This window comes from Staurois parvus, unplaced genomic scaffold (assembly GCF_062004578.1).
Source record: "Staurois parvus isolate SC_StPar_1 unplaced genomic scaffold, SC_StPar_1.0 ptg000089l, whole genome shotgun sequence".
Taxonomy (NCBI): domain Eukaryota; kingdom Metazoa; phylum Chordata; class Amphibia; order Anura; family Ranidae; genus Staurois; species Staurois parvus.
Genome location: NW_028317885.1, coordinates 4,051,467 through 4,064,651, shown reverse-complemented (window position 1 = coordinate 4,064,651; position 13,185 = coordinate 4,051,467). Strand labels below are relative to the sequence as shown.

At 44.2% G+C, this 13,185-nt stretch overlaps 1 protein-coding gene across 1 annotated transcript in view; it reads right to left on the bottom strand.

Annotated features, from left to right (window-relative positions):
• Positions 1-9,304, bottom strand: part of MYEF2 (myelin expression factor 2) — a 29,043-nt gene extending 19,739 nt beyond the window's left edge. Inside the window, exon 1 of the mRNA XM_089670330.1 lies at positions 9,069-9,304. Coding sequence (XP_089526456.1) covers positions 9,069-9,193 — 125 coding nt within the window. The 5' untranslated portion in view covers positions 9,194-9,304. The remainder of the gene's footprint in view (positions 1-9,068) is intronic.
• Positions 9,305-13,185: the final 3,881 nt, after the last annotated feature.

Sequence of the window (13,185 nt, the reverse complement as noted above, 5' to 3'; positions counted from 1 at the left end):
TCCTGAGAGCGACCCATTTCACAAATGTTTGTAGAAGCAGTCTTCATGCCTAGGTGCTTGATTTTATACACCTGTGGCCATGGAGGTGATTGGAACACCAGAATCCAATGATTTGGAGGGGCGTCCCAATACTTTTGCCAATATAGTATATGTGAACAGGCACCATAGGTAGCAATGTTATTTCACATGTCACGCGGATTGGATGCGGTACGAACTGCATCCAAACTGTATATATATGAACAGGCACTTAAAGAGCGAACCAATGCCAAAACCACAAACAATTTAAGCACCAAATATTGCAAGACATTATTATTGCATTGTTTTGTGAATTAGCTCATTTTGTGATAAATATTGCACAAGTTATTTTAACTCAAAATCATGCGGCATTTATCTTAGTGAACTGACCCCCCCATGTCTCTTTCGACAAAATTAAGTTTGTTTGTTACAAAATCCTCAAAATTACAGTTCAGTGATTTCATAACAAATCCATCTAGTATAGCAGTGAATGTGGAGGTGACCCCCCCCCCCAAGATACTACACTTTCTAAAGACAGCAGATTATTCACAAGGCAAACATTCACTAATCTTTTGCTTTTCAGTGTCATTATTTAGAAGCTAAAAGATTTAACTGGCATTCAGGAATGAAGATGCTGCAGGCTCTAGGACAGAGGTGAAATGTATCTATGTTCAAGAATACTAATCCACTGGAAACAGGTTAGTTTTTTTTTTTTATAATTTAGGCATATCTCACAGAGAGTGAAGTGTACTGCAACCAACAGGGGCATCTGTGACCTGAACAGGATCGATATCAGTTCACAGGTTCCCATTCATTTTCTGCTGGGTAGAATCATCGGCTTTATGGACACCTGGGTGTAAACAGACTCCACTATGCTACCTCCAATCCAGTCTGCAAAACCAGAAAAGGATGCAGTCTTTGCCTTTTCTCTGGACCTGGCAGTAGGTGGGCATAAATGGACGTCTGTTTACAAAAGCCTGTCCATAGGGCTCCATGAACAACTGAAAAACTGGACAGGCAGACCTGGTCAGGATGTCCAGGGAGCAAAGGAGCCCAAGTTTTTTTCTTTTTTAGATCGAGATCTACTTTAGGCCAACATCCCTTTGTGGGAAAAAAAATGGAATAAGACAGATGTTATGCTATCCATTAAATACTTTATTGTAAATAACATTTGCATTTTAAAATTCAGTTGTATACAGGACTCCACCAGAAACGTCATTTCCAGCTCATGCGATTGGCTCACTACTATTCCCAGCAGTTTTCCAATACTGCATTCATGTGGTTTTGTATTGTTTGTCTTTTCCGTACGTGAGGTCAGAAGCCCCCCTCCCCCTTCACTGCATTCATTGCCATTTCCTCCGGGAAGGAAGATCAAATAACTTTGTGGAGGATGAACACAGGTAACAGCCTTTGACTTCACAAAAGCCTGAACTGCCCGGGCAGTAAATACCATTGGTCAGGTTGTTCACCTGGTAAAGACAACTTCAGATTTCCTGTGACCCCACATGGTGTGACTATATCAGGAAGAACTCCCCCCCCCAATTCATGAAGTCAAATGTGTGCATTTTAATAAAAGTGGCAACAGGCAGGGATCTGCAATAAATACAGTTAATATCTCGGTTTACGAATTTAATTCATATTGCAGGACATTGCGTATAGCGAAAAATTTGTACACCGAAACACTGTTTCCCATAGGAATGCATTGAAAACCAATTAATCCGTTCCGAAAGTCAGAACAACAGTAAAAACGCTACTAAAGTTATTTTATTTACTCATGCGGTATTTTAGTAGTGACAACCATGTGTTAACGTTTCAGCTGTCAGCAGGGTTCCCCACTGACAGCCAGACCCTTATCCGAGCTGCAGGCAGGTCAGGAAAGGGGAGGGGGACAAGCGAACGCCCCCCCCCCAAACCATACCAGGTCACATGCACTCAACAATGGGGGGGTGCTTTGGGGCAGAGGGGCTATCCCCCCCAAAGCACCTTGTCCCCATGTTGATGGGGACAAGGGCCTCTTCCCCACAACGCTGGCCGTAGGTTGTGGGCAGGGGGCTTATCGGAATCTGGAAGCCCCCTTTAACAACGGGGCCCTCAGAACCAGCTCCCCCAACTTTGTGAATGAGGATGGGGTACCGTGTACCCCATCCACAAAAAAACAAAGAATTGTAAAAAAAAATAATAATATTATTATTATTATTGACAGGACATGGTCTTTGACAAGTCCTTTAATAAAAGGAGGATCTAAAAGAATGTGCCCCGCAGTAAATCCAATGTCAATCACGATGTCCGCCGGACATGCTCTGATAAGGATCTGGTATGGATTTTGGAAGGGGACCCACACGCCATTTTTTTCTTTCAATTTTGGCGTGGGAGTTCCCCTTAAAATCCACACCAGACCCAAAGGGCTTGGTTTGGATGGAAGGGGGGACCCCACGCCGTTTTTTTTTATAATTATTTTTAATTGCCGGCAATTCTTTTACACTCAGCTGTCAGGTGCCAGCTTTTAAATGTAATTACTGCCTTTTTTTTTCTTCACTATACAGTAGTTCAGAAATTCAGCTATCACTTTCCCCCTCCAGCTAAAAGACAGTTTCTTTCCCCAAGTTAAGAGAAACAAATTTTTCCTTTCAGTTTCTTAAAAGATACAAAGTTTCCTGTAACTCCAGGGAAAGTGACAGCTAATGTAAGCTATAGTGAAGAAAAAAAAAAAAAAAAAAACACAACGGCAATTGCATTTAAAAATCAGCACCGACACACTTCGTACTTTGAAAAAAAATTTATTTCAATGGATTTTCATTAATAAACCAAAAATTACATTAACCGAGGCATTCGTAAACCGAGGTATTACTGTAGTTAAAATTCCTAGCAACAAGGCTACAGACAACCAATGATTGTGGGATCATTTTTAAAGATCATGTCCAGCTTTAATGAAGTTTAAACAGTTAGGGCCATGCTTGTCCAAATGACCCATTACCTTCACCACTAGAGGTGCCCGCTGTGTGCGCTGTATTAACAGCAGACTGAGAACTTCTCATTTCATTACAAAATAAATAGAATCAAGCGGTGCACTGCTCAACCATTCACAGGGAGCTCTGTATTCTATGAACGAATACAATGGCCGAGTAGGAGGGAATCAGAGGAGGCCTTGTATACATTCATAAAGACTTGCATGCTGATGGTTAAACTTATTAAAACCAACACACTAAAATACAGTATTTTCAGTTGACCAGTCCTTCGAAGTGGTGGCTCTTCTTTCAAACGCCTGTCTTACAGTGACAACACTCACTATTCTGCATCTAAGGAGAAGCAGTGTTGTCACCCTAAGCTGCTCCTCTGATTTGAATGTCACCCTCTTCTGATGTCCATTACATAGGGGTAGGGGGGTTGTGTAGTTCACAGATGACAACATAATAACATTAAGATATTAGTTCCACGCAGAGTAGACATCACTGGATTTCTGGCAGGATAACCAAATATTTCTCTGTACAGTGATCCCTCGTTTTTCGCGGTTAATGGGGACCAGAACCTTCCGCGAAAGCTGAAAAACCGCGAAGTAGTATTTGCCCCTAGGAATTTGTGTGTATGCGGGTACTGTACAAGAATGTTTTAAATATGTAAACAGTAGTCATACTTTACTCATTTAAGACAAAAATTACAACAGTACTGTACAGTATACGTATTTACTTAAACGTGTCAGTGCTAATTACAATAGGGTTAATTACAAAACCTTATACAGTAATAAACAATCAACATTGCTTTCTGAGAGAGGCGAAGAGTCTTGTGTTGGTGGCGGAGGAGAGGCTCTCACTTGACTCGGAGACTCTTCTGCTGGAGGCGCTGACGGTAGAGCTGGGGGCTTTACTTTGGAGAGAAACATGGTGATGGGTAGTTGTCTGTTTTTTCTTTTCCTTCAAAATTCCCCTGTACAAGGACATAACCCCATCAACGCGATTGCTGAACTCGACAGCTCGAACCATATTGTCGTCAATGTCTTGTGCAAATTCTTGCATCGCTCTTGCCATGTTGCACAACTGTTGCAGATTCTCCAGGGTAAGGCCACGCTTTTCAGTTTCTTCTTCGTCTTCCTCTTCGTTTTCTTCCTCACTTGCAGACTTTGTTATCTCAAGGAGGTCTTCATCGCTCAGTGGGTCCGAGTGGCAATCGATAAGGGCGCTGATGTCTTCTGTCATGTCGACAAATCCTTCATCCCTTATGATGTGAGCCAGCCTCACCGCCTTCTCCACCGCTGAGTGATGAACTTCAGGAGTGAAGCCTGGATAGTCGTGCACCACGTTCGACCATAATTTCTTCCAGCTAGATTTTATGGTCTCACTCTTCATGTCCTTTAATGCTTGCTGAATATTAGACAAACATGAGGCAATGTCGTAACTGTGCCAGTATGCTTTCAAGGTGAATTCATCACTGGCATCGTCAACTGCCGAGATGAGGCTCTCCATCGTGGATCGAGTGTAGAGTGCCTTAAAGGCACGAATGACACCTTGATCCATCGGCTGAATTAGAGATGTAGTGTTCGGGGGCAGAAACTATCTGCACACCGTCATATTGCAGGTCCGTTGCATGGCCTCCTGCACAGTCCATCAGGAGAAGGACCTTAAAGGGGAGGCCCTTTTCAGCCAGATACAGCTTCACCTGGGGAATGAAGCAATGGAGGAACCATTCAAGGGTCAGAGCTTTCGTTATCCAGGCCTTGGAGTTATGCATCCAGAACATAGGCAACAGGGCCATATTTTTGTTTTTTAATGCCCGTGGTTTTTTGGCTTTATAAATAAGGCCTGGCTTAAGCATAAAACCTGCAGCATTGCCAGTCATGATGACAGTCACACGGTCTTTGTGAGCCTTGAAGCCTGGCCTCTTCACTTCGTCCTTGAAGAGGAATGTACGTGAAGGCATTCTCTTCCAAAAAAGGCCTGTTTCATCCATGTTAAAAACTTGTTCAGGAAGGTAGCCTCCCTCACTAATGAGGTTAGGAAACTTTTCCTCCACGTAACGACAAGCAGCATCGTTGTCAGCAGAGGAAGCCTCACCATACAGAAGCACATTTCTGAGGCCGTATCTTTTTTGAAATTTTTCGAACCAGCCTTTGCTGGCTGAAAAGCCTCGTCCGCGAGTAGGCGAATCACTCCTGGCAGCGCTAGTACTGGCTTGAGGTTTGTCAGCACCTTCTTCAGCCTCTTCATTGTCGTCATCGGGCAAGATTTGGTCGTAGAGAGCTTTGGCCTTTGTCCTGATCATATTAGTGTCCACACTCACTGTCTTTTTCCTGCAATCAGCAATCCACAATGCCAGTGCACCTTCCATTTGCACAATTCTGTTATTACGCGGAGTTATCACACGTTTTGCTTCTTTGTTGAAGGTTATTGAAGCAATTTTGCGGCTGTTTGCTTCCGCTTTCTTGATGTACCGCACTGTAGATTCATTCACCCCGTAATGGCGTGCCACAGATGCATAACTTCTGCCCTCTTTGATCATATCTAAAAGTTTCACTTTTTCGCTGATGGTCATCATCTTCTTCCTCTTGGGCGCCCCGGAGGAAGCTTTCGCAGGGACACAGCGCTTAGGCGGCATTATAAGGGCTTAATTAATAAAAAAAGTTATCGCCAACACAACACTGTGAGGCTGCAATGATGCGCAGACAATCAACTCACAGGGATACAGTAAATCCATACTCTTATTGGTCGATGTCACATCGGAAACCAATCACGCGCCTTTATGAAAGCCCGTGGTATGTACAGTACTCTGAGTCAACTCATCTCTTTGGTTGACATGCAGGGATCCTTCTCTCTCGCGCATCAACGCTCCTTTCCACAATGTGGCTGCTGACCCGCGAAGCACTGAAGCCGCAAAACATGAAGCGCGAAGTGGTGAGGGAACACTGTACTTGCAAAAAAAAAAAACGACACACATACACCAACACAACCACCACCATCTAAAGAGTGGCAAGCTGCATTGCTGCGTTATCCTTTAACAAATGTTTTTTTTCTTCTTTTGAAGAAGAACTTGTTTAACGAGGCATTGTGAAAGCTTCAGGCAGCACTTGACAAACGTCAAGATCCACACAGAATGTGCACTAGAAGAATTTCTTCACATGAATTTAGAGCCGTATTAAACCAAAAAATGTAATATTGGTTACAGCTCACCAATTCTTCCTGGCATCACCTGTATGACCTTCTATGGCTATTCTATTATTTGTGGATTCATCTGTTTTGATCTAACTGAACTTCGTTGAACACAAAAAAAAAAAGTCAAGTGTGGTCTTAATCAGATCTACAACTGTGTCATAGGAGAGCCTACTTGCACTTCATACTTGGCAGATCTAACAGACTGTACTGTGTATGGTGAGCCTTAACCTCCCTAGCGGTCTGATTATGTCCATATTTCTGTGCTCAAAGCGGTACATTTTTTTTGCATGGAAATACGTATTTTTTTATTGTAGGCCTGTAATTCTTAGGAATAACTCACTGAAATCTGTCTGAATAAGAGTCTAGTAAACATCCCCGGTATAATAAAATTTGAAACACGAAATCATAAATTATAATTTAACAAATAATCACCAAAAATAATATAATAATTTAATTAAATAATATAATTCAAACCAAAAACACTGAAATTTGAAATATAGCGCCAAGTTTGCACATCACTGAGCAAAGTCGCAATATCGTTTCCAGTGTCTGAAGACGAATTTCCCCCACGAATCATTATCACTCAATTCTGCAAGTGGTTCTGATTTACTATTGCTGTTCTCTAGCTGGTCTAAAACCGCTTTTGACCTAAAGGGACACTTTTTGGACGCTTCTCAGTTTCCAGGCAGAAAGAACAGTAAAAAACGCAGGCAGGGCGCAGGACCAAGCAGTCGGGACAAAATGTATGTGAAATGCTTTGATACAGTAATGTTTTACTATTTGATTTTAGTGTATTTAGTGAATGTCACTTTTTGTCATTTTCAAATTTCCCGCCGTTCCATCCCCCGTACGTCCCGACGCTCACAGGGGACGGAACCCAGATGACAGATGCCGGAGGACATTACAGGGGGGACATCGCAGGAGCGCAGGGCAAGGTAAGAGAAGAAGAGATCCTGGAGCAACGCCGCATGGCAAGCCTGAGTGTAGCTCGGGGTTACCGCTTGTGGTGCTGAAACTTTACCCCGAGCTACACTCGGGAATACCGCCAGGGAGGTTAAAGTGGGACTTTACATACAAAACACAAATGGGCGAACAGGCAAGGCTTTTCATGCAAAAATCACCTACCTGCCCTTCTACCCTTCAGCGACTCACTGCAGAAATTCAGCAATTCCGAAGCTGACTGCACTCCCTTCCACACATGCGCAGGAATGACATATCTGCTCAGCCAATGAAAGCAGCCGGTGCTCAATATTCTAGAGCACACGAGTCAAACCCGGCCCGCCAGGCCAGTCCATGTGGCCCTCATAGCTCTCCTGCATGTCCCTCATCTCCACCCCCACCTTCTCTCAGCAGTTGGCAGGAGAGAGGAGGACAGAACTCCTCCTCCAGATCCTGCACGTCTCCATGCAGCCACAGAACCTTCTTGTCCCAACATTCAGCATACTCCAGCCCTCCTCCAGACCCTGCACTGCTTCCCAGCCCCCACCCCCAGCAGCTGCACTGTAATGTTAGGGAGGGTTCTTGACATCTGACGTGGGGGGGGGGGGGTGCTCTGGAAATAGTCTTAAAGGATACAGCAGACCCTTTGAAGGCAAACATAATGCCGGTGTGACCCGAGTTTGACATCCCTGCCCTAGAAGAGGTCAGCGGCCGATGGGGATCTCCAGGACATCACATGGCTGGGCCGAGGGGAGTTCTGCGTTAGAATAGAACTGCACCCTAATAAGGGAAGTTCTGCATTAAATCCTCCTCCCCCCCTCCCCACCCCTATCCATCAGGTAGACCCCAAGGCAGGCCATACATTGAGCAATGTTCTTTCCTGCAAACATGGTTGCTCAGTTCCCACATCAACACAGTCAGTACTGATGGGGAGTCCATCCTGCAGAGCGATTGTGTTGTCCTGGCAGGGAGCCACAATGATCACGGTTACCATTTGGTAGCAGATTGTACAGATTGCCCGGTGTATTGCAGCAGATTGCAGTATGTAGTAGCAGATTGGGCAATAGGATTGCCGGTGTATTGCGGCACATCGGACAATCAGATTGGCCAGTGTATAGCAGCAGATTGTACAGATTGCCCAGTGTATAGAAGCAGGATCAGAGTGCAGTATGTAGTAGCAGATTATACAGATCGCTCGGTGTATAGAGCGCAGTATGTAGTAGCAGATTATACAGATCGCTCGGTGTATAGAGCGCAGTATGTAGTGGCAGATTGTACAGATCGCTCGGTGTATAGAGCGCAGTATGTAGTAGCAGATTATACAGATCGCTCGGTGTATAGAGCGCAGTATGTAGTAGCAGATTGTACAGATTGCTCGGTGTATAGAGGGCAGTATGTAGTGGCAGATTGTACAGATCGCTCGGTGTATAGAGCGCAGTATGTAGTGGCAGATTGTACAGATCGCTCGGTGTATAGAGGGCAGTATGTAGTGGCAGATTGTACAGATCGCTCGGTGTATAGAGGGCAGAATGTAGGATCACATTGTACAGATCGCTCGGTGTATAGAGGGCAGTGTGTAGGATCACATTGTACAGATTGCTCGGTGTATAGAGGGCAGTGTGTAGTAGCAGATTGTACAGATTGCTCGGTGTATAGAGGGCAGTGTGTAGTAGCAGATTGTACAGATTGCTCGGTGTATGGTAGCACATTGGACAATCAGACTGCAATCAGTGTGGTGCGCTGCATACCCGTGGGGGAGGGGTGATGTGCGATGAGGCCTGTATTCCGGGCGGTAGGGAGTCCCGGGCTGTGTGCAGACAATGGCGCCCAGCGCGGCCTGTAGACGGGAGAGGGATGGCGGCCGTCCCCGGGCTCTCCCGCTCACCGCCCCCACATCCCCGGCATTAGGAAAGCCCGCTCACACAGCCCCCTCCTCAGTCCGCCATTTCCCTCCCTCGCTCCCCTCACACCTACTTCTTCATGCCGTTGGAATGGCTTTCCTCCGCCATGCTGGCGTCGCACTGGTCATCGCACTCGCTGTTGTTGTCGCTGCCATTGTTGAGGGCGTCCTGGGAGTCCTGCTGGTCGATGTCTGCCATGATTCCGCTGTGATAGGCCTTCCGCTCACCGCCGCCGTCCGCGAGGAAAGAGTTCACAAGGCCGCAGCGCCGCTTCTTCACCGGGGGGCGTAATCCAAAGGATGTCTCGCGAGAGCACAGTCTCGGCCCACCGAACCGCCCTTCACACAACTTTATTGTCAGCGGAAAGGGACGAACACGGAGGGGTACAATAGGATGGAAATAAGTGTTGACGGGGGAGGGGAGGAGGTTCTTTGTTTCCCGAGAGCCCTCAGCAGCACCTGATCGTACAAGATGGAGGTTCCACACCAGTGTGCCCGACTTCTATGCAGTCACATGTACTGGACAGTAAAGGTCCAGCAACGTGCCATGGGCCTCATTTCCTACTTCTTCATGTCACCTCAGCATGCTGCATTGGTGTGCACCAGGGTGTGTAGGCCACAATGCATTTTTATGCAGCACATCACATTACAACATGTCCACTGATAAAAGTGTAATTCCAGCTTAGGGCCGCTCCACACCACAGAAACACAGTCCAAATATACACTGATCAAATGGAAGGAACACTTTAATCAGAGTAAACCATCAAGTCAATGAGACTCCTGGGATATTGATCTGGTCAGTTAAGTAGCAGAGGGGGTTGTTAATCAGTTTCAGCTGCTTTGGTGTTAATGAAATTAACAACAGGTGCACTAGATGGGCAACAATGAGACGACCCCCAAAACAGGAATGGTTTTACAGGTAGAGGTCACTGACATTTTTTCCCTACTCATCTTTTCTGTTTTTCACTAGTTTTGTACTTGTCTAGGGTCAGTGTTACTACTGGTAGTATGAGGCGATACCTGGACCCTACAGAGGTTGCACAGGCAGTCCAACTCCTCCAGGATGGCACATCAATATCTGCCATTGCCAGAAGGTTTGCTGTGTCTCCCAACAAAGTCTCGAGCATGGAGGAGATTCCAGGAGACAGGCAGTTATTAATCTAGGAGAGCTGGACAGGGCCGTAGAAGGTCCTTAACCCATCAACAGGACCGGTATCTTCTCCTTTGTTCTAGAAAGAACAAGATGAGCACTGCCAGAGCCCTACAAAATGACCTCCAGCAGGCCACTGGTGTGAATGTCTCTGACCTAAGAATCAGAAACAGACTTCATGAGGGTGACTTGAGGGCCCGACGTCCTCTAGTGGGCCCTGTGCTCACTGCCCTGCACCATAGAGCTTGATTGGCATTGGCCATTGAATACCAGAATTGGCAGGTCCTCCACTGGTGCCCTGTACGTTTCACAGATTAGAGCAGGTTCACCCTGAGCACATGTTACAGACATGAAAGGGTCTGGAGAAGCCATGGAGAATGTTATGCTGCCTGGAACATCATTCAGCATGACCGTTTTGGTGGTGGATCAGTGATTGTGGAGGCATATCCATGGAGGGACGCACAGACCTCTACAGGCTAGACAATAGCACCCTGACTGCCATTAGGTATTGGGATGAAATCCTTGGACCCATTGTCAGACCCTATGCCGGTGCAGTGGGTCCTGGGTTCCTCCAGGTGCATGATAATGCCCGGCCTCATGTGGTGAGAGTATGCAGGCAGTTCCTAGAGGATGAAGGAATTAATACCATTGAATGGCCCCCACACTTTCCTGACCTAAATTCAATAGAACACCTCTGGGATATCATGTTTCAGTCCATCCGATGCCACCAGGTTGCACCTCAGACTGTCCAGGAGCTCAGTGATGCCCTGGTTCAGATCTGGGAGGAAATACCCCAGGACACCATCCATTGTCTCATTAGGAGCATGCCCCGACGTTGTCAGGCATGCATACAAGCACGTGGGGGCCATACAAACTACTGAGGACCATTCTGAGTTGCTGAAATGAAATTTCAGCAAAATGGACTAGCCTCATTATTTCACTTTGATTTTTGGGGTGTCTTTGAATTCAGTCCTCTGTAGGTTGATAATTTTCATCAAATGATGGGGCATCCTTATGTTCCTGACACATTACCCTTTCCATATCAGTATAGATATCCAGCAGGAGATTTTTCCCCATTGAGATCTGATGTGTTTTCAAAGCGTTCCTTTATTGTTTTTGAGCAGTGTATTTCTGCATGTGCGGTTTTGATGCGTTCCTGTGCGGTTTTCCCTCTTTATTTCTTTATCTTAAATAGGGACATGTGCATTCTGGTGCATTTTTCATGCATTTTACTGCGTTCCTCTACAGTTCTGTGGATAAAAGGATGCAGCATGCTCTACTTTTTTTCTGCACCGGAATACACTGGAACTGACTGCATTGGTGTGAACTGTGCCACTGGAACCCATATAACCTATCCATGCATTTTTGATGCAAAAATGCACTGCACTATATCTGGTGTGAACCGTCACCAAAGCAGAACTGAAGGGATTAAAATGTACCTTTCCTCCAAAAGTCCCCATCCAGCACCAGCATCTTCTGGGCGCCTGGTCTTCTACCGTCTTCTTTGGCTCGTGTGGGATGATGTCACTCCCATGATGTCACTTATATCACCGGAAAAGACAGCGAGCAGGCAGGTAGGTGTATTCTTTTGCAGTAGAGACATTATATGTTCCTCTGCAATAAAATCCTGCCTGCTCGCGGTTTGTCACAGCAGAACCTTAGTTCTGCTTTACCCCAATTAGGGCCATTTTACACTGATCAGTTCTTGATGCGTTTTTGATGTTTAACCGCTTGCTCCCCACCAACAGTACATTTACTGTAGCACAGCCAGGACAGGCTACAATATGGCCTTTCTTTAGGGTTACAGGGGCGCGTGCCCTCCCTCCGCTTACCCATGCTGTGATTGACTACAGCACAAGTTTGTCTTCAGGTTTCAGCAAATGATTATGGCCCTATACCTGAAGATCGCCTGTAGCCAATCACAACATAGAATTCTGTTTACAAACACACAGAACTCTGTACACAGACAGCGATCGGGTTGCTTCTTATCCCTGAAATCAAATCTGAGTTCAGGGAGAAAAAAACAGCCATATCTCTTAGTGAAAGCAGCACATATAACAAACATTACGCATTATTAGGCACACAGTTAACCCCTTGATTGTCCTTTGATGTTAACCCCTTCCCAGTCACTGTCATTAGTACTGTGACAGTGTTGTATCTGATAACTGTATTAGTGTCACCAGCAACATCAGTGTCAGTTTCTGTTAGACATATGCAGAACAAAAAAATTTGTTTCAATTTGTATCGTCAAGTTACTAATTTCATTTAGATGAATTGAAATTAATTTAATTTCATTTATTTGTTTTTAACCAGATTTCAATTTTTCCAATGGTTTCAAAGTATTCAAATTGAATTTGAATTGCAAATATTGATTAAATCCAAATTTACTGTGAAGAATAGCTGGTTCTCTTCTATTCGAAATTTGAATTTCAGAAGATATTATATTTTTTCTATTTCATTTTATTCTAATCTATTTTTTCTATTCGTTTCTAATCTACATCTTTACTTTCTATTCTATTTTATTTTATTCTTTTTTTATTTTCTATTCTATTTTTTTCAAAATTCCAATTTCGGAAGACAGCTATATTCTTTTTAATTTATTCTATTTTTTCAAGTTCTGTGCTAATCTTTTCTATTCTATTATTTTCTATTCTATTCCTTTATTTTCTATTCTCTATTATTCTATTTTTTCTATTCTATTCCAATCTCTTCTGTTTGTTTGCTCTATTCTTTTCTATTCCTTTAACTTTTATTCTGTTCTTTTATTTTCTATTCTACTCTTTTATATTCTCCTCTATTCTGTTTTATGCTATTCTTTTCAAAATTCAAATTTCTGAAGACAACACACTAACACTAATACACATATTTTTTGAAGGAAATCAGCAAAAGACACCAATATGTTTATTTTTCAAATTAGTTTTCATTTTCATATTTGTTTCAAATTTTGGAGGAAATTTAATTTCTTTATTTCAGATTTATTTAAATCTGTTACTATTGTAATTCAGAGATTCAGATACATCAGAATTTCCGAATAGCTGTTT